This window comes from Calypte anna, chromosome 1 (genome assembly GCF_003957555.1).
Source record: "Calypte anna isolate BGI_N300 chromosome 1, bCalAnn1_v1.p, whole genome shotgun sequence".
Taxonomy (NCBI): domain Eukaryota; kingdom Metazoa; phylum Chordata; class Aves; order Apodiformes; family Trochilidae; genus Calypte; species Calypte anna.
The window spans coordinates 59,300,632-59,328,425 of NC_044244.1; the positions used below are offsets into that span (position 1 = coordinate 59,300,632).

At 38.7% G+C, this 27,794-nt stretch overlaps 1 protein-coding gene across 1 annotated transcript in view; it reads left to right on the top strand.

The window, feature by feature from the left end:
- Positions 1-27,794, top strand: part of DGKI (diacylglycerol kinase iota) — a 111,931-nt gene that overhangs the window by 28,799 nt on the left and 55,338 nt on the right. Inside the window, exons 14-16 of the mRNA XM_030450478.1 lie at positions 11,466-11,566; positions 23,065-23,144; positions 24,966-25,010. Of these exons, the coding sequence (XP_030306338.1) occupies positions 11,466-11,566; positions 23,065-23,144; positions 24,966-25,010 (226 nt within the window). The remainder of the gene's footprint in view (positions 1-11,465; positions 11,567-23,064; positions 23,145-24,965; positions 25,011-27,794) is intronic.

Consider the following 27,794-nt stretch of genomic DNA (forward strand, 5'->3'; position numbering starts at 1 on the left):
GTAGGGTTGTGGGGCAAAAAAAAAGGGTTTCTTTTCTTTGCATATGTCTTTTTTTTTGCACATGCTTTGCTACAGTCAGATCAGCAGACTCAGTTTTTCTGAAAAAAGAGTTTAATTATGTTCTTGTTCTCCTTCCCTTAAAAGACTTCTGGCTAACTTCTTATCCTTATTCTTCACTATTGATCATGGCAACATGTGAAAGACGGAATATATAGCTTGGTTTTCTGTGATGAAGCCAAGAATGTGGTCTTGAACTACAAGTAAAATGTGTGTGGAATAAGAAGAAAAGCTGTGGTTCAGTATTCCAGAAGACATTTTCTAATTAGAAACTAGAGTTTATTATGATACTTAGTGAGTTCCAGTAAATGATCACTTCCAAACCTCAAAAGACCTCAATTTTGTTTTCATTGACTTCTAGTTTGGGTTGAAGGAAGAATGTCCTGCATGTTGGATGAGAAAGAAGAGGAAAGAGAGCTTTTAGATAAAACATATTATATACACTTTAGAGAAACAAAGAGAACATCTGAGTATAAAAGAGAATCAGTCTCAGTAGTCTTGGAAGTTGCTATATGTACGATTTACATTTCCTTAAGGGACATGAAAGAAGAGTGGAGACAGCAATTTTTCACTGGGGATACAAGTCTCCAGTAAGAGTAATTTTTTTTTTTAAATTGGCCGACATTTGGAGACAATTCCATCCATTCAGATCTCAGTATTGGTATTTGTTTTCATTTCTGGACCTGCTTCCAAAGTCTGCTGCCTTGAAATTATCCAGAGCCATGTGGAACAAATTCTGGAGCTCCTTGTCTTCCTTGTATAGCTGCGTGCCTAGCTTGTCATAGGCCATCCCCACTCATGTCTTTAGAGAGCTCCTTTGTGCCATGTAGCAGGGATTTTTTCCCCATTTGCATGTCTTCTGTTGCTCTTGGCTTCCTAGTGTGAACTTGGAGCTCTGCATGTCTCTTCAGCTTTTCTGTGACACATTCCGTTTGTTTCTGTTTAAACGTAGTATGTCTTTCTTTCTTCTCTTCCATTCTTTCTTTCTCTCTCCCCAACCCCCTCTACCTTTTCCCTTGTCTGTCCACACTGTGTGCTGCCTTTCTTCTGGCCACTCATTTCCTGCTGCCTATAGTATCCATAAAGTGCAGTCTGCTGATTTGAGGAGAGTCTCAGCTCCCCCCGATTCCTTCACAGTGTGAGTATCTGGCTTTTTTTCTCCTTTCAAAGTTCCATAGTGTTTTGCTGTGTCATTCAGCCAGCACACCAAGCAGCAAAATCCAGTGAAAGTTGGGAAGCAGGAGCTCAGGTGGCAGCATGGCAGGCAGAGGGCAGCAGCCTCACCAGCAAAGGCTCAGTTCTACAGTAACTGAGTAAGGTGAGCAGGACACATCTGGTGATGGTGACCAGGTTCAACCAAGAGTCCATCTCACCAGACTCATGCATAGCAGCAGTCTGAAATCAGTCACCAAGGACCATCCATAGAAACAGTTGAGATAGGAGCTTTTTATCCTTTGATTTTAATCAAAAACACACTGTGAACAAACTTAACCATAAGCCATTATCAGCCAGAAAGAATTTATCTTTCAGCTGTATCTTCAGTTAGAGCTGAACAAACCAGGGAAATAGTCCCCCTGGGAGTGGTGGGACATTGACTGAAGCTGCAGTGAAGATGGGGTCACCCCTCATTTTCCTCAGTCTGGGCAATATCTGGATTACTAGCAACTCCACCATACCAACTTGCTATATAGTAGCTAAATTATTCAGGACCCTAATATATTTTTTAAAATGTGATGAACTGGCACATAAAAACACTTTACCATTGTATGTTGTTGCTTGATTTAATTCCACTTATGGAAACATGCCATATTATGCAAATCTGTGTGTGTCCATGATTTTAAAAAAAACATACCAACAAAATCAAGCAACAAACCAAACCAACAAAAACCCACAAATACCTCCAAACCAACCCAATCAAACCCCTTTCCCCAAAACTAACTAAAATGAAATCTAGCTTAATATAGGATGTCAGCTCAAGCAGTGAAGTTTATGTTTATATATTCTTTTTTTACTATAAGGTAAAAAACATTTTGCTTTGTATTGACATCAGTTTTGTCTTCATGTTTTGCCACTCTTACTATGGACATTTCTTCACACAGGTTAGGACTACCAGGGAAAGAAATTTGAGATACATATTGGAAAAGAACAAATTTCAGAGGTATAAATCTAGGTGTCCAGAGCAGATACTTAGTTCAAAAAGTGATTCTTATTCTGTCATAGAAGAAAGTCAATGGTATATGCTAAAAGAAGACCCACCAACACTTCTGTGTTCTAAAGATTGAGCATAGACAATGGATTGCATAAAATCTCCAACAAACCAAAGTTACTTGGGAAAAATGACCAAGTAGTTGTCACGGTTTAACACTGGCCCAGCAATTAAACTGAGTGACAGACGCTCTCTATTAATCTCTCTCTCCTCCCTGATAAAGAAAGAAGAGAGAATAAGGGAGAGAGACTTATGGGTTGGAAACTAAACTACACAGCTTTAATGAAACAGTAATGATAAATAGGAAAAATTACTAAACACATACAAATATACAGGAAAATGGATATCACATTCTTCCCCCCCTTTACCTGAATAACTCTCACGTCACCACCGAGGCTGCATGGCAGCCCTGGGAAAGTCCAGGCTGGACTCCTGGACTCAGCAGGGGTCAGTAGCTGGAGGCAGGAACACACAGATATGGGCTGGCATGGATCAGGACCACAGGCAGATGAATGGATGGAATCCTCCCAGGGTGCCAAAGCAAAAGAGGGAACGGGCGAAGAAAGGGAAGCAGGAAAGGCAGGAAGGGCAGGAAGGTGGAAGCTGGCTTGACCCTTGTGATCCCTCAAATTTATACTCAGTATGACATGTATGGGATGGAATACCCTGTTTGGTCAATTCTGACATCTATCTTGTCTGTTCCTCCCCAAAGGAGGGCTGCAGGTGGGACCTCTTTATTCCTTCTGGAGGGTAAAATGTTCCTCAGAGCTGAGCAGTGTCCTTGGCTCTGCATACCAGTCTCTAGCAGTAACTATAAACATCGAGTGTTATCAGTCCTAGAAGCAGGCACTGTCTGAGAAACTTGCTGTTAATTCCAGCAAGTGCAACTGCTTACAAGAGGGTTAGCTAAAAGCAAAATTACAAGACAGAAAATCACCTGTATCCTGGCCCAAACCAGGACAGTAGTTTTAAGAGCAAATTTCAGCTTTGTAGAAAAAGACCTTGGGCTTGGCACCTAGTTTACCATGAGCCAGCAGCATGCGCTTGTGGCAAGGAAGACCACTGCTATCCTGGGCTGCATTAGGAGTATCTCCAGCTGGTCAGGGGAGGTGATCCTTGCTCTCTACTGAGCACCTGGAGGGCTGTTTGTGGGTCTGGACTCCCTGGGATGAGAGGGATGTAGAGGCCAGTGAAGGGTGAGGAAGATCACTGAGGAGCAGTCCTCCAAGGAGGAAAGGCTGAGAGATCTGGGTTGGTTTAGCCTGGGGAAGTGAAAGCTTGGGTGTGATTTCATCAATGTCTACAGGTATCTCAAAGGAGAGTCTAAGGAAGGCAGAGCCAGCCTTTTTTCAGCAGTGCCCAGTAGCAGGACAAGAGGTAATGGGTACAAACTGAAACACAAAGAGTGCTCTCTGAACTTTAGGAAAAATATTTCTACTGTAAGGATGACTGAGCACTGGCACAGGTTGCCCAGATGAAGTTCTATAGTCTCCATCCAAAGATATGGACCTGGACAGCCTATTCTAGGTGTCCCTTGACTGAGTAGGTGCTTGGAAGTCCCTTCCAACCTCACCCATTCTGTGATTCAGTGATATTTCAGAAAGCTGCAAGTTCCTAATTATTATATTGCGAACAAGAAAATATTTCCAGTCAGTGGACCCTATCTCTGGGTCTTACTTGCTGTACTTTGCTGAAGAGCAGAAAATAATAAAAATAATTTGCCTCACAGATTGAGTATCAAAGCAAGCCCCCAGAAAAAATCTTACTGATTACACAAAGCATTAGGTAAGCTGCTGGTCTGGGAAAATGGGTATTGTTTCCAAGTTGGGGGATATCCCTTGGAAAATAAACTTCAAATTTTTTATACAGTTCATTCAAAGGTCTCGTTTGATATTTGCTATCAGAATAAGGTAGGATGAGAGAGAGACTCATGAGCCCCAAACTAATTTGTAAGTCAAAGATGTTCTGTATCTTAAAATCTGTAAAAATAGATTAAACATGCTACTGCACTGTGACTGCCAATTATTGCGTCTGGCAAATTAAAATAAGAACCCATGAGGTATTAAAGAAATTTGATTTGGATTGTGGTGGCTTTGAGATTCAGATGTTCCTCTTTTGTTGTTGAACAATGTGGAAAGAGCCTGACTTCCAGTTAGTACTGAAAAACAGGGCAGATTCTGCTGAGACCTGGGGATGCACAGAGCCTGTCTTAGATAAATTTGAGGTTTTATGCAGCAGGATATGGAAAGGAATTTAGGGCAGCCAAGAATATTAGGGATGTACAGTCTTTGCTGCAGAAACAGTAGAACTGCAGTGGGATCCTTTTCAAATGCTTACACAGAGTGGATAGGTAAATACAAGTGTTGTATGTTAAATTGAGGCTTTTTAAAAAAGAAGGTGAAGACGGGCATTTTCCAGCTGGGTGTTCAGTTGAGATGAGAGAGGTGCACACGTGAGAGTGCATTGATGCAAGAGAGTTCTGAAAAAAAAAAAATTACCATATGAAAACCCAAACATAATTGACTTACATAGCTTTTACTGTCCTTTTACAAGTGAAATAAACACTGTTGAAATGCCGTGATTTCATTTTTCAGCTTTTTAAATTACAAAACATGCATTAATGGAAATACAAGTTTCACCTTTTTGGTAAATGGTTTATACTCTTTCGTAGAGTTTGCAGGGTAATAATTGCAGCAAGGTACGTGTGTAAAACTTTTGCAATAGCAGGAGAAAAATAGGAAATAATTTTTTGCTTTTAGAGGTCAAAACACCAAACAGAATCAGCTTTGTGGGTTAGGCTGAGTATGGGTGCTATCTATAGGAGAAGAGTCTAAAAAAGTGCAATAGGAAACAAGGCATAAGGCAGAAAATGAGCTGTTCTCTGAATGATTAGTTAAGGATGGAAATGCTTATATATATTATATTTATATGTTAATATTATTATGTATTTATATATATACTTATATATATATATATGTATTCCCCCCCTTTTCTCCATTACCTGAATTATAGGGACTCAAGTCTTCCTTTTGTCAACTTTTCCTGTTTAGCATGTGGGCTTCTCTTTAGTGGGATCATTACTGTTGGAGAATCCCATTGTGCTTGGGAGTGTAAAGCATGAGAGCCCTACAGCCAGCACAGTGAAGGAGAGGGAAAACAAAGCCCAGGATTCTACCCAGTACTTTGGCACATGTTTAAGTGTATGTGTGGGTCTGGTCTTCATATAGCAAAATGCTCAAGTACTTGTTGGAATAATTGTGAGCTAAGATAGTGCAAAAAAAGTTTGGTTGAGCTGAGTTAACCTGTTTTATATGGGCTAACCCTCATCGAACAGAAGAAAAATATGTGGTGGAGCTTATATGTTTTGAGGCAAAAAGCTTAGCAAATGCTTTTTGGACTTTTATCCATCAGGTGAGGCTGGATGATTTTGCTCTGCTGTGGTAGTTCTTATGGTTTAAGTAGATAATGACTGTGAAAAAAGCACATTTTTAATGTATTCTTTTCAAGCTCTTGCCATTGATATCTCGAAAGTAAGGTTAATTTCTTCTTCTCCTCTGTTGCCTCTTTCCTTTTTCCATTTGTTCTAAACACTGGAACATATAATTAATTTTGCATGTTTATTTCTTCTCCAGGAGATAGGTGATTCATTAATCTGTCACTGCAAACGTGCCCCAGAGGAGTGCGATTACTTTCTAAAGTTTATTTTTGCAAGGGAGGGCCATTTTACTTTCACCTTTTCAGCTTACTGGATCATATTAAAATTTGTATGCGTGTGGGGTTGTATTCTGGAAGATTTGTCAGAAATTCATCACTGGATTCTGTAGAGTTGTTGGGCTGTTTATTGTTACCATTATTATCTTCCTCTGTGGCATAAGAAATGTTCACAGGGTTCATAAATAATTTCAAAGTCTGTCTTTCCAGTCAAATTAACCTGGTGGTGTGGCAGGAGCATTGTCACATTTCTATGCAGGAGACCCAAGCTCTCTCTGCCTGTTTTCTTTGGGAAAATGGAGGCAGGAGCACGTTTGTTTGGAAAACCAGCTGTGCTCCAAGTGATTTGGCTGGCATCCTCTTGCCTGTTGTTGGATGATTAATAAGTGTGAAAGGAAAAAGTCACAGCTTCATTAAAAGCTGTGTTTTCTTGGTGAATGGAAGTAAATCAGGTTCTGCTGGTAGCCTCAGAATAGGTGTGTGTCTTTCATTCTCTGTATTTGAAGAAGCCGTAGAATAAAAAGGATTTAATTCCCATTCTTTCCTGTCAAAACTCTGTAGTTTTAGATTTTATAGGTTTTTTGTTTGGTTGGTTTTTTTGTGTGTGTTTGTTTGTTTGTTTGTTTTGGTTTTTTGGTAGATTTTTGTTTGCTGTTTTGTTTTGTTGGTGATGGGGAGAAAGTGGGTAGGAGTAAGGATAACACTTCTAGAATTCCAGAAATTCTATAGTTCAAAGAAATGCATACCTTATGTTTTCTTTGGAAAGTTGCTTCCAACAACAGGATGGGTATTGTTAAAAATTACTTCACCTTAGAAAGTTTATCTAGCATGATACTGACTTTCTAAGACTTATTGCTGTAAACAAAAGTGCTTCTGACTCTGGTGCTTAAACTAATGTACCATGGGATGGATAATTTTTCACAGAAGGGTAAATTTAAAAAAGATGAAAAATTAATTAACTGTTTGTGTTTTAGTTCATGTCTAAAATTTTTGAAAGTTTCCAGAAAGTATGTCCTTTTCCTTATAATGGGTATTATTCAATATCTGGGTGATCTTCTATATTCTTGTGGAAAAGTCAAATCTGTTTGTCTGGTAGAAAGCAATATGATTTCCTTGCTCTGTTCAGCAATTTTGCAGATAAAAGAAAATAATTCTCTATAACTGAAATTACATGGCCTTGTTTTCTATATGAGTGCAATAATTTTGAAAGGACCTCATAACAACTGTGTAGAATCTTTCACAGTTTGTTCCAACTAAATAATATGCATAGCTCTTCTACAAGGCTCATTTGGATTGTTATTTAATTGTGCCCCAGATGTGCACTTCTGCTCCATGCTAATCAAAAGTCCATCAAATAAAATTTGATACAGTAAAGCAGCCTATCTCTACTCCTGATTTGAGAAGATTGATATTTAGTTTTGTGTTTAAATGAAACCATTATCTCTAATCTACACGAATGAACAGAATGTTTCGCTTGACCTGAATCTGTATTTATGGTCTCATGGGGCACATGACCTTTAGGATATAATTCTGTGGGTTGCTGTGTTTAGGTAATGAGGTTCTTAATTAGATTCTTTAGGAGGTAATGGAATTCTTTCTTCTGTACTTTAAATTGCTTTTCATTGACGACTTAATTCACCATTTTAAAGAATAATAGCTGTAAGAAATTTAAATATTTTAGGTTGAACTGCAGTTCAGCAGTTCCCCCGAATTTGTTTATCAATTTTTTACTGCTATATGTGGGAAGCTTTTCTTTGTTTCATTACAGTTGAGCAAGCTGTTTTATACAGTGTCTAAAACATCCATTTTTATTATGGCTGCACTAATGCCCACTTTCAGTGACATTCATCACCCTATTACTAGTTTTTGAGTGAACATGCTGATGTACTTCAGCTTTGTGGTTTCTGAATTTGTGTGAACAAGATAAATTGTGCAGTTCCTATAATAACATGGATTATTACTAATATCTATGAAGACTACAGGAGTATTGATGGTGGAAGTGTTTTCCTCAGCTATTAAACAGAGCTCTGTATGGAGCTCATGAGCTCTGTGTGTGAATGAGTTAATTAGTTGCTTGATGAGGACAATATTCCCCCGTGTAAAATGCCAGTCTGACAGCATAAAGAATGAATGCTCACATAGTGAACATAAAGCTATATTGAATAGGTAATAAAATTTAGTGAGATATTAATATAATGACAGCCAACAGCCATATGCTTGCAGAGCAAAGAGTATTTGCAAATAAATCAGGAACAGAACCATCGGATTTCAGTCACTGAATAAATGTTTGGTTTGTTTATGTGCGTATATGTGCATATTTATAGGTGTTTATATGCACATACGTATATATATATTTATATATATACTTGAGTTATGAAGGTATCACCTATGACTGGACTTAGCTAAGTATATATAATCTCTACCCTGTAAAAGGGACCTCTTAGCATTCATATATAAAAGCTTATTTTCTCTAGAAAGCTGCTTTTTCTAAAGCTATATTTTTATAACTAAGATAGCTACAATTTTCAAATGGGCAAAATGGCAAGTTCTGTTTCTCCCTGGCTGTATATTTAGCACACAAAGCTTTCTTCTGTAGCAGTAGTTCCGTGTCTTTATAACAAGAGGATGAACAGGAGGAGAAACTGAAGAACAGGAAAATCTTGACACTTGTCAGATGATAAGCCTCCCACAGCTGATCTTGGAAAGGAACTATTCCTCTTCAGGTAATACATTACATTTTAGATGCTGGCCTTGGGTGTATTTATTATAGAAGCAAATTTGAACACATACAGTGCACTGATGCTCCAAAATTTTATACTTTTTTACAAACTTATGGGAAGTATCCTCTTAGATATTTTGTAGTTAAAGGGTTCTTTTGAAGAACAGTGTGTGTGGCACCTGGAGCAACAAAAATATTGCTGGTACTATGCAGCATAGATTCATGGAGCTGAAGGGACAGTCTGAGCATCATAGACAGATGAGCTCTGTACCAAGGAAGAAATGGGTAAGAGCAAATGGAGAGCAGCTATGATGTGGTTCTGGTTTGGAGGACAAACCTACCTTGTGCTGGGGATGAGTAAATCATGCCCAGCAGTATCAATTTTTGGTCAGTCAAGTGGTTATTTTGAACTGGGGACTGGAATATGTTTGGAATATGTTTTGTAGAATTCTCACGAGGGTTGCTTCAAGATTTCAACAGGAGAAACAACAGTTTGAGACAGCTTTTAGCATTGTTTTGCACTTGGCTTAATTCAGCACATAGTAAGGATGGCTGTCTTACTACCATGGTTGAGCATTACACCAGAAATAAGTTGCTGAATTCTCCAGTCCCCCCACCCCTTTTCATAGAATCATAGTAATAAATTTTCCTCCCAGCTGAGTTGAAAGCAGTAGAGGTAATTCACAAGCAGTCCCTTCCCTGCACCTACCAACAACCTCCAGCGTGTGACCGATCCTCTGAAGATTGCTCTGCCTTCATCATAATGTGCAGTGGCAGAACATTATGGGAAAAACAACTTAGTTTCTTGTCATATTGTACCAGACTTCACTTTTCAGAACTGTCAGACATTTTTATGAACTCTACTACATGCAAAGAATTATTTCTTTTCTCTCCTTAAAGGCTATGCAGTTAAATTCCTGTTTTTAATTACTTAAACAATTTCTTATCTTTTCTTGGCCAAAAAATAAAATCTATGTTTTTAGGTTTTGAACTTGTATTTTATAGAATTTGGAAGGCAACATAGTTCCTCACACTGTTCGTTAATTTCTCAGCCAGCAAGGTGACATTTAAACTTGTCTGAAAAAGAAAAGAAAAAATGTGTCAGAGTCAGTGAAATTATCTTCTTGTTTCACCTTTCCCCTCCGTTTGTACACACTCATCTTCTCTGATTTGCTGAGTCAGCTGTACAGCCTGCAAGTGGAGGATGTTCTGTAGGATGATACAAGGACAACTGACTTAGAAAGCTGTCACCTAAAATTGTCCTGGAAGTTACCATCCCAGTTGCCTCCTCCCAGAATTTAAGCTTAGCTTAAATACAGACAGTTTGCTGATGCCTTAGGACTTTTCAATAGTTCTTGTCAGTCAGCACAGGATAAAACATTGGGCAGCCTTTATGTTTCTGAGTGTGTCAGTCTTGCTGCCACTGTTAAGGGTTTGTGGTTTCTTCTCAGCTGTTTTTCATCTGTCTTAAATATTTTTTCATCACTTACATAGTAAGTTCTGTTCAGAATGTGAGTTCCTTCAGAGCAGCTACTTCTTATTGCCTTAAACTCCAGTTTTGGCAGCACTCTCAACTTATCCTCTACTTATTTCTTTTTAGGCAAAGAATACTTGTGCCAATAGACAACTTCTCCCCTCCTGGAACTTGATTTTCAGTCTTTATTTGCATCTGTCCAGATGTGAAAGAGCTGTTTGTACCAAAAGAGATAGTAAACTCCAATGTAATTAGTAACAAGAAAATGCTGAAATAATTCTTATTGCTATCCCAGCGGTTCTACCAAGAGATGGCCTCAAACCATGTGCTTTGTCAGGTCTGCAGTATTGTTAGGTCAAAAAAAACCCAAAACAATATTACTTGCTTATTTAAAAAGAAAGTAAATTTTACATTTTTGAGATGTAGTTTGTCCTGACTGGTGTTTACACTAGTGGTGCAAATGTTGTGGGCCAAATATGTTGAAAATGAGACAAAGAAAAAGGTAAGCCTGTATATTTATGACAGTGCACATTATTTCAACTCTTAGAAGGCAGTGTGTGTATTCATGCAGGCAGAGTTTGGCTACTAGCTATATTAAAACATAGAAAATAGTTGATCTTTAAGCGAAAGCACAGGATAAAAATCTACTTTTAACTGAGCCAGGGGCCAGTTCTTACAGGACAGACGTCCGATATATGCATTATAATACATAGGCTGTCCATGTTTCTTTAAAAGGGAAAAATGCAAATGCAGTCAAGTGAATTTACATTGAATTTGGCGAAGCTAAAAAAAAAAATCAAATTATAGATATTGTTAAGGTGGAAGCCAGCATGAAATCAAACCAAAGTTTTTTCAGGACAACTTTCTGTTGATATTAGGACACTTAAATTTCTAGGTAGGGACCCACCGAATGTTTCAAAATTATATGGACAGTTGAGTGATCTAAATCTGGATGGAATTTGTAGAAATGAGGTTCCTGTGCTGCTACTTGATTTTGAAAGCCCTGCTGGATTCTGTATATTGGACTTACTGCTGTGGAAATCTATTTCTTAGTAACATTTTTGTTGCCTGTTTCCCAGAACAGAGATGTTGAATGAGGATCCTCCAGAGATATCAGGGTGGATGTTCTGATGGGCAGAGAACTGGTTGTCCTGAAATGCTTCCCAAGAAAGCATCTCTGTCCTGAAACACAGTGTGTCAGATCTACTGGTTGATGTACTGTTTTCATTTTGCTCCTCCATGGAACACTTCATCTAAAATGCTTTCTCTTTTTTCCCTTTTTTTTTTTTTCCTTGCAGTCCTCATTCCATCCCAGATCGCCTGCGGATCCGAGTGAACAGGATTAATTTACAAGAATATGAGGGGCTACATTATGACAAGGAAAAACTCCGGGAAGCTTGTAAGTTGGAAGAGACCAGATTGTAGCTGCTTTTGGTAGAACATTTTGAATAATTGTGGTAAAAACATGAAAACCCTGAAACAGCAACAGCAAAGAAACTGAAACACAGGGTCATGCATATGTTTCTGGATGAGTCATGTATATTCATCTATTTGTTTATATGCACATGCATATTATCTCTCTATAAATACTCTCTATAAAATGCATATATAAAAAATTCACCTGTTTTCTTAATTATGCCTTCTGCAACTTGATTTTATTTCTTGTAAAGTAAGTGTTTTTCATGCGTTTTCTTTATTCATGTCTTTCTGTGGATTTTGCTGGGTTTCTACTAGGGTATGAAACTAGTTGAGATTTTATGATTAGCGTCAAAAAACTGAGGGGGGGAACCATGATTAATTTCATATTGAAAGTGTGCTATGACCTTGAACATGGTTCATGCACAGGTGCATTTATCTTGGGAAATGAGTCTGGTTTTCCTAGTCCCTTATTCTTTAACAGGCTTCAGTTTTCCACAGAAAGAATAATCACAGTTTTGTTTCCTCATATAATGGTTTAATTGCCACATTCAGGGGTAAATCAAAGGAAGACAGGCGGTTGCTTTGGCAACATTGATAATGACAATCCATACTTTAAAATAGAGTTCCTTTCCTTGGTGACACATGGAGTCATTAATCAATGAGGGACATGGCAGCTTTTGATAATAGTTTAATAGTCTTGTTCTTACATCTGGCTCATTATTCATATACAATTACGAGCATGATTGTTGTGCAACAAAGCTTCGGCTCCCTCTGTAATACAGAGCTCTCTGGCAATTACAGGATGACAATCCTTTAATTGCTTTGCTTAGCTTATTGTTGGAAGATAGTTAAACTGTTTCACTTTTACTCCTCCAGTTCCATCCCTCCTTATTCTCCCAGTTTACCAGCTCTCCTTTCAACAGAAGAACTGAAATGTTGCTATAGATCCTAATAGTGTTTTCTAAAGTTTCTGTTAGGGGAGGGCTTTTTACATGGCTGTGTAGTGAGAGACAAGGGGAAATGGTTTCATGCTTAAAGAGGGGAGATTTAGGTTAGACATTAGGAAGAAATTCTTTAATTTGGGGGTGGTGAGACACTGGAACAGGTTTCCCAAGGAAGTTGTGTCTGCCCCCTCCCTGGAAATGTTCAGTGTGAGGTTGGATGGGGCCTTGAGCAACCTGGTCTAGTGAGAGGTGTCTCTGCCCATGCAGGGGGGGATTGGAACTGGATGATCTTTAAGGTCCCTTCCAACCCAAACAATTCTATGATTCTGTGACTTTGGTCATAATTAAAGCAATCAAAGCCTTCATCACTGGACTAAGAAGAATTTTAACAGGATGTGGATTATGGCTTATTGGAGAGGAATTTGCTTCAAGTTTAAATTGAGAGTTAGACCTTAAGTAGACTTCAGGCCATACTGAACCCATATCTATCCAACCCTGTCAGAAACTGGTTGGTTCATCCTTTGATTTCCCATCAGAGGAGAACTACCCTCATCCATCCGCACGATAGACATTAATTTTCTGTGTATTTAGTATATATTAGCTAGTCCTTAATGTTCTGATGCAAAATATGCAACTTTTAATGTTGTTATCACTGCAATTGGAAATGAGTATTTATTTGTTATCTGCTAAAAAACCATGACAAGCTTATAAAAAGTGCCAGAGAATGTTCTAGAATTGATTTTAACCTAAAAAAAGTATTTGATTACTTGCTGGATGTGTGCTTAAAAGGTTTGCATTCAGAAAGTAGATGTTTGCCCATCAAGAGTTAAAAGGATTGCTTGCAGGAGTTGCCATACCATTTTCAGTAAGATGCTTTTGTTTCTTTTTCAAGTTGCTGCAAGGCCATGTAACTTGATCATGTAACATGGCTGGATTTGAGTATTATTCCTAGATGGTTTTTATGAAGTTATTTTTCCTATCTCTCTTACTTTACTGTCTCAGTAATGCTTGTGCATTACGAATTTTACATTAAAATTTGAGAAAGCAAATAAAATGCCCATCAATTCAAAATAAGCCAGAATACATACCTCACTTTACCCTTTGTAGTTATTAGGGAAACCCTGTGTAAGAACATATAATTTACAGAACACACTGAAAGTCACTATCCTATTTCTCTGGACATACACCAGAGAATAGAAAGAAACACTTTTAGAATTGTCCTACCTTTAGTTTTGAAGAGGCTGATCTTGATTTGAGGACTTCTGGGTGAGGCAAATTACAACAGAAGGAAATTATTTACAGGAAGAGACATGCTCTCAGAAGGCAAGTTTTTTAAAATATTCTAGCCAGTTCCTTGAGTTCCTGGATGTAAAAAATGGAACACCTCTGTGGTTCACTGAGCCACATTCATTAGGTTGTGGCTCAACCTAATGTCCCAGTTTTTCAGTGATTTACTGCAAGATGCTCACATATCTTCTGGAAACTGAGACTTAGCCAGTCATCAAGGTGCATGGTTACACTAGAAGCCTGCATAGGTGAAGTTTTTATGAGGGAAGAAAATGGACAATGACATTAATCTTCCTTTAAAGACGACCATATAGCCATTTTAATTGCATTTCTGACATAGGTAATTGGATAAATTTTAAATGGTTTTCTGGTGGCAGGTCTATGGATTGCCATCTGTCTTGCTCTATCATATGCTAAGTACTTATATGAAGTAACTGTGCTGACTACCTATTCATCAGGGACTCATTTCATAGAGCATTGTCACTAAAACTTGCTTAGCTAAAGGAGAAGGAAGAAGGGAATGTTGAGGGAGAAGAGGTGACTCTTTTTCCTTTACCGAAGAAAGTGATTATGGAGTGAGGGGAGTGAAAGTAAATACATGTGAGTGGCAGTTATATAACTAAAAAATTTGTCAATATGAATTCAAAAATTACATGCAGATAATACTTGTAAAATACAAAAGCCAGGTTTCTGCACTGGTGTTTCTACAGGACCTGTTACTGTCAGTGAGGTTACCTTCCTTCAGCATGACTAGCTCTCAGGTGCAGATCTCATTAGATACTTGCAAGAGACTCAGTTTACATATCTCTCCAGGCTTTGGCAGAATAACTGCAACTTAATTCCAGAATACTATACTTCCTATCTATTCCCTCCCATTAGAAACACTATTATATCCCAGAATATTTTGCCAACCAAACTAGACTCTTGCAGCAGTCTGAAAAGGAAAAGAAAGCCAGTTATCCCTGAAGGAAAAAGAACACAAAAGCTACTATGGCTTTATGCCTGTTACATATCTCCATAATAGAGTTTTGAAAGCTCTGACGTTGGTGCAACAATCTGGATGATTTAACTCACAGCAAATACATTTTGCTCCCCTTTTTTGCTTGAAATACTGATATGATTCTATCAACTACTTCACCAAAAATTGCACTCCCCAGCATATAACAACTTGTCATGCAAACTGTTCCATGAAGATTAATCTTCACACTGCTGGAGGTAGACCATTTTGAAAACCTCTTGAGCAATTAAAGAATGTCATTTTGTCCTCTGAAGGGCACGACCATTCTTAGCCCATTCTCCTTCTGTTTCTTTCTACTTTTCTTGTCACTGCAGCTGGCATTTAACTAAGAAGCCGTTTCTGAATTGTACCTTTCTTCCCCATGCTCCTTCTTTTTGCCTTCATTCATTCTTCTGTCAGCATCTCAGTATTGTCTATGGGATGATTGATGATGGTACAGAGGATGCTTATTGATTGTTCAGTGAGGAGGGGTGAATGCTTCCATGCACTCTTTTAAGAAAGGGATATATGTTGGCATTTTAGTTACGTTGTAATCTTCTTTGCTGCAAATGTATTTGTCTTCTCTAACATCTCCCCATAAATTTCCCAGGGACTTGTAACCCTAGTCACCAGCTTTGTCCCCTTCTGCTCAATATCATAGTTGTACATTCCATCACCATGACCAAGACTATCATATTCAACAAATGAATTGGATTGATGTTTCTAGATGGACAGATTTTCATTCTGCCTCTCTTATCTGCACTGTGCACTCTCTCTGATTTCCTGTTGTTACAGGAAAGCATGATGCAAAGCAGCACTGTGAAGGAATAATTGAGTTATTTTTAAAGTAGTGAAGTCTTTCTGTTTATGACATTTTGTTTTCCCCTTTTCAATGTTAGTTCCATATGTGGTATTAAGAAATTCCTGGCAGTGGAGGTATATGCAGAACCTAATTATATTAAGAAAAAAATCAACAACAAATCAGCCAACCATAAACTCATTAGTGACCAAGCAGTCTTCAACCCTTCTTAGTTCTTCCTGCCAACACTGTTACAAATATGCTCTATGAAGATGGAACTGTGAAATAGCTCACCATCATTTTAGCTCTACAGGTTTGGTTTTTTCATAGAGCACATAAGTTCTTACTGCCCTTAATTTATTGCTTTGTATGCTCTAGCAATGGAGAGTCAATCCTAGTATGCTCAATGCCGTTAAGATTAAGGAGGAGTCTTACCTGACTACATGGTGGTAGTATCAGAAATAATTCTCAACCCTGTAACAGCTCCCACACTGTCTTTTACACAGAGTCACCTGTTCCATATCTCTTCTTGAATGAAATGGCACATTAGATTATAAAGCAATTTTTGAAGAAAAGTTAGTTCCATATGTGTAACAATTGAGCAATCTTTGTGTGTGTGTGTGGTATAACATGACATGATATTAACTTCAAATTCTTGTCTCTCTCTGATTATATCTAGCCAGATGTCTATACTGCATGAGTTCCCGCCTTTAATTTCCGTGGGTTTTCTGGGCTGCTTGGGGTTATCCTAGGAGTTCTTATTGTAGTCACCCAAAGGTACATGGAATGACAAGCATAGGAGTCATTTAGGATGTGTACATGTACAAAGATCCTGTAGGTTCCTCATATCAGCAATATGCTTAGCACAGTTTGGGAATCACTGATCTATGAAATGCATTCTGACACTAAAGTTCAGGGATACATCAGGTGAAGTTGATTTTGAGCAGCTCCCTAAGCAAGAAAAGGTCAGTGCTGAGGACTTTGTATTCCAGTCCTGAAAACCCATAATGTAAGTGGCATAGGGAAGTGGAGGACCTCCTGCTAGGTGATTGCTATGGAGAGGGAAACCTGAATTAGCAGACGGAGTCAGGACAGGGAGGATTTGCACTGAAGGAAATCACCTCTTGTTGGGAAGCAACTTTAATCTGGATAGATTTAGGTGAGATGAGTTGTTTAGCTACAAATCTCCTCTTCTGTCCTGTAAAGAAAGCACCAATGGTCATGTATTTGTCAAGAGTTCTCTTAAGGTGCTTGGTGTCTTATCAGTAGAAGCTCTGTGATAGACAAAATTACCTACAGTCTTGTCGAGTAAATTTCACTTTGTTTGAAAGTCACTGCCTTGCTCTAAGAGCTTTGTTTTCTTAGCATGTGTTGTGTAGATATTAGCTAATTCATGCATTTCTCTGTCACAGTGATGTAATAAGATGTGAAACTGAAAGGACTGGATTTGTTGCTTAAAGTCACCCAGCAAGATAAAACTCAGAGGGTTAAAAGTCAGCAATGAGTTAAATATTGGCAACTCTGCTGTCACTGAGTTCCTAGGTTCTCATACTGGTGTATACAGATGTAAACCTCTGATAAATGTTTGTAACTGAAACAGAAATTACAAAAGCAAAGAAGTTGCCTAGAGCATTGCTTGTGTCAAAGGAAATACCTCTTATTGCTTTTTGATGAATGAAACTTTGTGGCCATGTTGGCTGACCTGCTAGAAAGACACAGGAGTAAAACAGAGGAAAAAGTAGAATGTGATCAGATAATAAAGGGAGTAGGGCAATGAATATATATGTGGGTGCTGAAATAGACATCTTCAGTCTTGACTTTTTCTGACTTCAAGCTCTTGATCTTGTAGTCATAGTAACATTTATTTAACATTGTCTGGCATTACCTGGGTTGGTGGGAATAAGTCCAAACCATTAAAATTTCATCTCATATCATTGAGTTTTAGAATCCTAGAATGGTGTGGGTTGGAAGGGACATTTAAAAATCATCTAGTTCTAACTCCCCTTCCAAGGGCAGGCACGTCTTCCAATAGACCAGGCTTTTGAAGCCCCTGACCTTAGACAGTTGCAAGGAGGTGTATCCACATCTTATCTGAGCAATCTGTTCTGTACATCTAATCTAAATCAACCTTGTCTAGACTACACGTGGGACATATTTACATTTCAACATATTCCTCTGCTTTTTGAGCTATTGGGAAAACTGTAACCTGTAGATTTGCCATCTCCTCTAAACTATAAGCATTGGACAGTATTCCAAATAGATACAAATATGCATTTACCCTAGAGGAGTAAGGAAACACAAGTTTCATTTCAGACTTTCTAGGAAATGGCACTATAGTTTGTCTTTTTGGTACAGACTTTTACCTGAGATTTTTCTGTGCATATTCTACCTCTCCTGTTTCCTTTCCTATTACTATTTTGATGTGATTCACTCTTACTTGTTCAGTCCTGGTTGTCCCCTTTGGCCGTCCCATCCCACACACTTCCTTCCTGCCTCTCCCAGTCTGTTGGTTTAGATGTCTCATCTTAGATTCCTGTTCCTTTTCTTAGTCCTAAACTTTTACTCATTGTTCAGACAGACCTCTTCTTCCATCTCTTTGACCAGATATCCATTCCCTGCCTGTTTCTTCCTAGCTCTTCATAAATTCCCTTCTACAACCTGGTTCCTTTTGTGTTTGTGCCAAGTTCTTCATTTGACTTGGGCAGCTTCCTCCTTTTTGTGGCAGGATATAGAAGAAGTCACTGAGAGCCTGCAGGCAGTGACCACCTTCATTGTGCTTTAGCTCTTGACATGAGAAGGTAGTAAAGTTGAACCACTACTGCCAAAAAACCTAGCAGCAAGTGAACCTAAGGAGGAGGTTTAGTTTTTGTCAGTACAATAAAGAAAAAGGATCTGAAGAGACATATGTCTTAGATTGGTGTGGTAAGAAAAGTTTTGTACAAACTTGGTTGTATTAAAACCATACTGGAAAAGCCAAACTTCTTAATATAAATGGCTGAATATTTTAGAATTCTCTCCCAAGATCTTACTTGGTCCTTTTCATTTTTAATATCAGTGGAAGCCCCTGAGGAAAATGACGTTCTTATAACATCTCCAATACTGAGGATCCTTTATTTAATACATTAAACATTTACAACCTGATGTCTAATCTCCCAAGTTCCCTGAGGTATGACAGACTTGGAATGAGTTTTCCTGGCATTCACACCTACCTTAATGATCTGTCTTGAGGCTGTTGTGTTTGGGATTTGAGTGGGTTAATTATGGTATTTAGATCACAAATGGAATCCTTTCATAACAATAAATGGGGAAGTTAATTGAATTTTATTTTTTCTTCATGGTATCACATGCAGTATGATCAGGCTTCTTCCATTTGTGTTTCTCAAGTGTATGAAAGAGTTTGTTGGCTTTAGGTATTCAGAATAATGGGCAGTTAACAGGTGAAAGATTTCTTCTTTGTTTATAAATTCCATAGCTAATTTAATGAGGACTTAGGATATTACTATTAATCTTGCAATCAATTGGAGCATCTTTCTAACCAGACTGATGCAGCTACACCACCGTCCTCCTTCTGATACTTGATTTTGGTTGGTCTTACAGAGAGCAAAAAGCTTTACACAGCACTAGTTGCTATGATGGAACTGTCTGCCTGTCTCATTTCTTGAGGTTCTTGCATGTTGCTCGTCACCATAGAGCCTGTATCTACAGCTCCCCGGACCTCACCATACAGGGAACACAAAGAAAGTGGGAGCTGGGTGTAAAGAGCCAGAAGAGAATGTACCTTAGGAGAAAAATACCTGGCATTTGAATGGCTCATGATCTGAGACTGTTCTTTATTTCTGGCATATTCCTGTATCTGGAATTGTCCATGTGTTCACAGGAGTGAGCAGTGTATGGGAAAGCTGATCTGCAGTGTCTGTGCTCTTAATTTAAGTCTTTGTCCTCCCATCTTTTGTCTGGCATATCTAATAACACCTGGGTTCCCACAGAACTGTTCTGTACTGTCAGCATCCTCATCTTGACATGGTTACACAGAAAAGGTAGAAGTTAATTTATTCTTGAAGTGCTCACAATGACATTGAATGCCGTGCCTCTTAACTCTTTGCCTTTAAATGATTCATCATAACTCCTTTTGCCCCATTGCACAGCTGAATCAGCAGCTATCCCATAGTTTCAATCCCATTATGAGTCATTAAAAATCTGCTTTTGCTTTCAAGCAACAGTGACTGTGAAGCACTTTGAAAATCCTGGCTGCATGGTGCATTGTACTTCCAGTGTTTTATGATAAAAAGGTGGGCTGGGATCATTTTCCTTGCTGAAAGTCAACTGAGTCTTACAAACAAAACCCACAAAAAACCCAACCAAACTCACAAAACCTTTGGCAAACAACCTTTTAGCCTATACTGTTATCCAGTGATGACCTAAAATGTTTTTCAAATGAGAACGAACCATATGGAATGGAACCATTTGGGGCCCACCTTACTCATCTGTTCCCTTAGCTGGCCATTAACCTATAAAGCCATAGATGCTTCAAGCTCAGAATTTCCAGGCAGCAAAAGTTGCACTTCTCTTACCTGGGAGTCTGCATTGACAAGAAACTGAACATGAGCCAGCAGTGTGCCCAGGTAGCCAAGAAGGCCAATGGCATCCTGGCCTGTATCAGAAACAGCGTCACCAGCAGGTCCAGGGAGGTGATTCTTCCCCTGTACTCAGCGCTGGTTAGGCCACACCTCGAGTACTGTGTCCAGTTCTGGGCCCCTCAGTTTAAGAAGGATGTAGAGGTCCTGGAACAGGTCCAAAGGAGGGCAACCAGGCTGGTGAAGGGACTCGAGCACAGACCCTATGAGGAGAGGCTGAGAGAGCTGGGGCTGTTCAGCCTGAAGAAGAGGAGGCTCAGGGGAGACCTCATTGCTGTCTACAACTACCTGAAAGGAGGGTGTAGCGAGGTGGGAACTGGACTCTTTTCACAGACGACCTTCAACAAGACAAGAGGACACAGTCTTAAGTTGTGCCAGGGGAGGTTTAGGTTAGATATTAGAAAGAATTTCTTCACGGAGAGGGTGATTAGGCTATGGAATGGACTGCCCGGTGAGGTGGTAGATTCTCCGTCCCTGGAGACATTTAAAAAAAGACTGGATGTGGCACTCAGTGCCATGGTCTAGCAACTGCTCCAGTGGGTCAAGGGTTGGACTCGATGATCTCTGAGGTCCCTTCCAACCCGGCTAATTCTATGATTCTATGATTCTATGATTCTATGATTCTTTTCAAGAACAAAATGATCCAGCCCGGAATTCCAGAGCTGTTGTCTGACCATCAAGAACAGATGAGATATAATTTAATTAAACCTGTCAGTCATGATTTTATTCACGTATGTAGATGAGGCCCATAAGTGTCACCGCTAAACTATCTATTGCCTATTCGTGTTTTCAGACATTTTGGTGGATTTCTTTTAGAATTCCAAATGTTTGTAAGGTCCTTCTCCTGTGGGCTGCCAGGGATGGTGATAGTTATGGATTTCAGTTCTGTGTTTGCTACCTTGTTTCAGCAGGTCAAAACTCTGGGCCCTACTAAGTGCATATACCTCCAGGAAGGAAGGATTCAATAGAAAAGAGACAGAATTGGTGGTGACAGTTTGTGACCCCCTGGTGCAGCTCCTTAATGCTCTGTAGCTATTGGAGGTGTAGTTGTGCCTGCTGCAATCCATTTTTAAAGCTATATTTGAATTTAACAAATGCTTCCTTCAGTAGGGGCTGCAGAGGGATCTGCTGAATTGAAACTAGATAGCCATTAAGTACTCTCTACAGAGCTTAAGGGTCTCCTGTCAGAGAAGGTTAAACAAAAATAAACACTAAGCAAAGACAATCTGTAACCCAGAGCATTAGAGTGAGTAAAGCAAACCTTGTGATTGACCCTCATTCTGCTTGCTTGTCTTTCAGTTTTTGTTCCCTAATGAAAAAAACCTGGGAGGTTGCCATGAGCACTGTTCCCTTCTGGCCTTGCTGAAAATGAACAGGTGGATTGACATCACTATTGGATGTCAGTGATGCTTCAGCAGAAGTGTGAGCTCTTTCCTTCTTCCCTGGTCTTCCTGCCTATCCCTTCTTTATTTTCTTGTTTCTCCCACCATCTTTTTTTCCCAGTTTCTGGTCTTCCCAGGTCCATAGCTGTTCTGCTGTTTGAATTGCTTTCCAAACACAATGCTGGCAGCATTATTGATGTGTTCCCAGTGCTCTGTGCTGGCCTCTGAGGCCTATGACCTGGACTACTGTAGGTCATCCCCTACCCTCCTCCCTGAGACCACTGAGTTGCTCTTTGTGCTTCTAGCCTATATAAATATAACCTACATTCCCCCTTATCTTTTAGTGCTGTCGTTCTCTTATCAGAATGAAGAGCATCTCAGTAGATAAATCTCACTCCCTCTTAATGAATTTATTTTGAACAGTAGGAGGAGATGTAGCACAGTTGTTTTTTCTATTTATCTTAGAACTGTCAGTGATTTTATGCTGCTTCTTGTTATTCGGTTACCAAAATTGTTTACAAGCTGATATTTTGCTCTCCTTCTGGAATACTTCAGAGGAGGATTTAAGTCTCTTTCCTGCTGCTCCCCTACTTTTTTTGGCAACTGTTTGATTAAAGACCCCTCAGGGACAATGAATCACTTTGTTTAGTCATTCAGTTTTAGAAATTCAGGTACTCAAGAGTTTTCACTTGTTTTCTTTTTATTTAATGAGGTCTTAGTAGGTAGCTCCCTTGGTACCTTCTTTGTGGATTCACATATATCTCTTTTGTTCTTTTTGTGGGTTTGTTTTGGGGTATTTTTTGGCTGCAAGAACAGATCTAAATCTCCTCTTATTAAAAATCCTAGCCTCAGCTGAGGGGAATTACTTGCTGTATTTTTACAAGTACTACTTTTGTTTTTTTTCCCTCCGAAAAACTATGGAGATGTGTCAGTTTTGCGTGTAGATGCGTTTTGACTTGAAAGCAGCCTTACATCAAAATAACACAGTGCTGGAAAGTTTTCTCTGAAATTGGGTTGTAACTTCAGGCTTTGGTTTTCATGACTTTAAATCATTTCTGTAGACTTTTAAGAGTTCTGAAAATGAAATACAACTCTCTTATTTCTATGTCTAAGAGCACCTTCCCAAGCTCTTGTTCTGTGGTATGTTCCTTTCTTTGTGATTAATAATTGACATTACCATCTGATGATGAACTCAATTTAGTTGAATGTGGTTTACCTTTTGCAGTGTGAAAGGCAGTGGAAAAATAGAATCTTTGATTGGGTGAAACTAATGATAAATAATATGTTCTTGCTTTCAAATGAGTTTTAAGATTTAGATAGCAGGAAGCTTTTGTGAGGACATTGTGAAGAAAAGCAATCAAGGAACATATTTGCAAGTCTTTTAAAGTTCAAGAGACTTCAATTAAAAGGTTTTTCTTTGGTTTTTATTTTTCAGCAATTCCTCTAGGAATTATAGTTGTGCGAGGAGATTGTGACTTGGAGACCTGTCGTATGTATATTGATCGTCTACAAGAGGTGAGGATTTTGTGAATTCAGGTATCAGATATTAATCAATGTTACTCTTCACTCAGTTCTGAGTGCAGAGGTCTAATATTTACAACAATAATATAGTAGGAATATTGCAGTTTACCTACTACTGAAAAAAACCCTTTAGAGGTACAGTATAATAAAAAAAAAGCAGGAGTAGCACAGAAAAATAGTTTCTAAACAGGAAATGAAAAGGCATACACCTTTTTAAATGATAACAGACTTGGCACAGTTGAGTGTGTCTATTTCTCCTTGAATACCAGGGACTCTTTATATACCTTGCTAAAATGACACAAATTAGTGATTAGAAAGTGTGTTATGGAAGGACAAATATAATGAAATTCAAGTGGGCCTCACTATACAAATGTCATTCTCAAATAGTGTCATGGAGTATTCAGACACCAATAAACACTGCAAATCTCCACTAGATGTTTCCAGATACACAGATATGTCTGCTCCTGTGGCTGCTCTAATATTGCTGCTCTAATTGTCTCTAACACCTTGAAGCCTCACAAGAGCTCATTCTACAATAGAGTTCAGGAAGGAGAGGATCCCAATGTCCCATTAGCTGAATATGTTTAACTGTGTATGCATTTAGTGACAAACCTAATGTATTTTCATTAATATACTGTTTCTGATTGTTTTTAATCTTTTACTGATATCATTCAACAACATTCACAAGTGTGAGTACATTAAGTAGATTCCTAAAGAGGTGGTTGATCTTTATAGGAGCTATGAGCCTCATCCCTCCCACTGAACTCTTTGGGAGACACTGCCTTTCCTGCAGTTTTGAAACTCTGCATTTGCAGCCTCAACTGAGGCCTTAGTATCTCACTATAAACTCTCAATTTTTTTGCATTTCATCCAGGATTTCCTTTATTAAATGCGTTTCTGAACATTCAGACTTGAGGCGTGGCTATTATTACAAGACATAAAACCTTAATGTAAAGTGATACATACTTGAGGTGTCTGGTGATAGAAAATTAGAATGAAATAAATGTCAGGCTGTGTTCTGCAGATTGCAAATGGGATCTCAGACTGCAGTCGAGCAACCTTGTATGGCCAGTGTAGGTTGGCAGGTAGTTGTACAGCTCTGGAGGAAGTACAGCTAGAAGTTCTGGTTGAATTGTGGTTGTGAAGGAATGAGTTTCTCTAACCTCTTGCAGGGTTTTTGCTAGTTTTTTGTGTGTGCTTGATTTGGCTCAGACCCAGTTACCGGGAATGGAGGTGCCAAGGCTTTCTGCATGCTGTCAACTTGTATGTCAGCTGGGGAGCTCTGGTATGTAGGCCAGGCTTTTTGGAAAGCTATGTCATGACCTGAAACTATTTGATAAAATCTCTATTAAAAAAAAATTAGATTAATGAAGCCTGCTAAATACCAGGGTCATTGTATTATGATCTCCCTGACATGAAGTTGTCTTAAAACAGAAAGAACTGCCAGTGCATTATTCATTCAGAAATATTTGCAAAAAAAGGATTTATGGGGTTTAGGATCTTTTCTTTCATTTTACCTCTGATATTCTAAGTTTTAATAGTTTTCATGGAACAAATAGAACTGTGGTATGGTAAAGATCCATTATCATAATATCTATATTTTTAAAAAAAATTTTTGTACAAATGCAAGCAAATCTAATATTTAAGTGATCTATCCATGAATATTCTGTGGTTTTTGTTTAAGATATTTAAAACTAGTGAGGATTACTTTCAAAATTATTTGTATTTGCCCAACTCCTTCAGAGACTACAACTGCAACACCTCTTGTCTCTTTAATTTTTTTCATCATGGACATGTCTTTCATTCTCCTACTAGGACCTACAGTCAGTACCTTCTACTACACAGAGAGTTCATTACCAGGTAAGATAAGCTTTCCTTTTAGTATCAGAACAAAAAGAGATTTAATGATGTGAACTGCATTCTTTATGTTTGAACCTAGGTTTGGTTTTAATTAGATACCCATATGTTAAACGAATTCTGATTATAATTTACCCTCAAATGTTAGATGTTCATTCTGCTTTTCCTGGGACAATCCTTTTCCTAGCAAACCTTATGGAATAATTTTTAATATTAGCACAGCATGATCATGCAAGTGGTAGTGCAATAGCAGTGCCTTGCATATTGAAGTAAGAGAACGTGTGTAGGACAAGTGACAAAAGTAAAATTGTTTCTCTGTCTTAGAAACTGAACCACAATGTGTTCTATTGCATAGCTGTAGCACTAAAGTCTATCACTGAGAAAAAAGGTTTGCTACGAGGCCTAACCTCTTAAGAACTTTGCATCACACTCCTATAGGTCTGGTTTAACATAGTCCTCAAGGTGGTATTTTAATATACTTTGGATACAAATGTATCTTTGGCGTGTGACAAACGGGTTCTACTTTTAGGTGGCTAGTGTTCAAAATTGATCTTTCTGTGCATTTTAAAACTTTTTAGTACAAATTATTCAATGCAGGATTTGCCTTTATAGCTGGGAGGATTGTGCAAGAATGCATATTTCTCTCAGTGAAATATCACAGTGCTGAAACTGAAAGTAAACTACCTTGGACTACCTCTTCTGGCTCCTGAGGTGATCTGGCAGAAGCACAGGGACATGACACAGAGAGAGTGATCAGTTGATGCAGGGCCTGGGATCACAAGATAATTTTGCACAGTGTTGATAACCTTTTTCTAGATTTAACAATGCAGGTCTTGTGCAACAGGAATGAGTTAACTGAGAAAGTACACAGAGAGACAGCTGAGGGGAACCCATTGCAAGGAAATTGTAGATAATTTCTTGGGGTTTAATTATTATCTGAGTGATGCATAATTCCAGTGGGTCAAGAAAGGCTGTAATGTGCTGAATGCAAGAAGGCAGTATGAAAAAACACAATTTGGCATGTTTTGTTGGACTTAGTGCCTTCATAGCAGTTCATGGTTTGTGTCTGCATTTCCCTGTCCAATTTGTAACCTCGTAATTTTAACATTCGTATTAATCATTGCCCTGGAACTGAGTTTTAGAGCAGAGCTAGTGTCTAGTGAATTGGCTAAAAAAACCAGCATGTATAATTCTCTTTCACTCATTATAAATTAACCTAAATGGCTGCTCGCTGCTCCATGTGTGGGAAACTGCCTGGGGTAAAATGAAGAACTAACTGTGTGTATGGGGAGGGCCAAAAGGGAGTATGAAATGTCAGAATCCAGTTCTGTATTTGACTCTAATCTGCAGTTATATAGATTAATTTCCTAGCCATTTCCTTTAGTGCATATCCGTGTGAAATCCCTCTTATGCTAGCAGTTCCTTTACAATGCTGCATTCTGTGTTTTGCCTTTGGTACTTGTTTATCTCGGATTCTTCAGACACTGGTTTATTCTCAGTGGGTTATTTCTACAAACTGTCTCATTAGGTTAATTCGAGGTTTGTTCCATGTTGGTATCCTTGTTGGTATGCTGGTATTAGGGGAAGAGGAAAAAGCAGGAGATAAAGGGCATGAATAAGGTGCTTGAGTTGATGGAACTGTTTTCTTAGCTCACTAATAAGCTGTCATGGGTACTTTTAGATCTCATAAATGCAGTTCTCTTGAGTGATTCCTCTGCAGCTCAAAACACGGGGAGTCAGCAGAAACAACATCAGCAAGCCCAGGTGCAAACAAAAAATGAATTTAGGGTTGTTTTTCATTCTGTTTTTTTTCTCTTATGAGTTTAATAGTTATAAAATATCATTCTCCTGGGCCTGAGACTTCCCAAGTTAGTTCTACAGTTGAACTATAATGGAGTCTTGGAAAGAGCATATCACAACATGCAATTTGTTACTTGAATTTACATTTACCATCACTATCCTGTTTTCATTTTCCCAGCATTATGTAGTCTGCTAGATATGTGAATTTTTACTCATGTCTCCTCTTTGTATAATCTACTTTTTTAGTATTCACTGTTGTCTTTGGATGCTTTCTTCCTTTTGTCATTTGTATCTCAGTCCTTACCTTTCTGCTAATAGTGGGCTAAATACTAGGATACGTAAAGCTTTGTGCATGTAGATACCTAGACATTAGCTAATGGATTTCAGAAAGCCCTTGACTCTCTCCCACACACATCTTTTGTGATACAAGCAGAATTAAGCATGCCAGGACTCCATAAGCCCATAGCAGAGAAAGACAATGTGTGTTCTAAATCTGAGGCTTAAACCACTGAGATATGTCATTTGGTCTGCCTGAGCAGAAATAGTTCACTTTATGGGATGCTATGCTGTTATCTTCATCTCTCCTGTAAAACACGGACCTGTGCATGAGAGCAGGGTGTGTGAGATCAAGGAAAATCTGCAAGCTGTTTTATTTTTGTCAGGGTGGCTATAACTGCATCAGACTGTACACATTTAGATGAGTTGTCTGGAGTCGTCTACACTTTTCTGTCCTGGATATCCAGAAAGGAAAAGCACTAATTCATGGTTACAATCAATCCCAGAAGCAGAAGCTAATAAGATGAGTGTTGCAAATGTCATGATACCAAATGAAATATATGACATTTTAAAGCAGCATCATGCCAACCATCACCATGGCTGCTCAAAAGCAGCAGACAGAGCACGCAGCACTTTGCCAACTGGGAAGCTGGGAGGGCCAAGAACTTGAGCGCATCTGTACAACATCAGCGTGACCTCACTTTTCCTCAG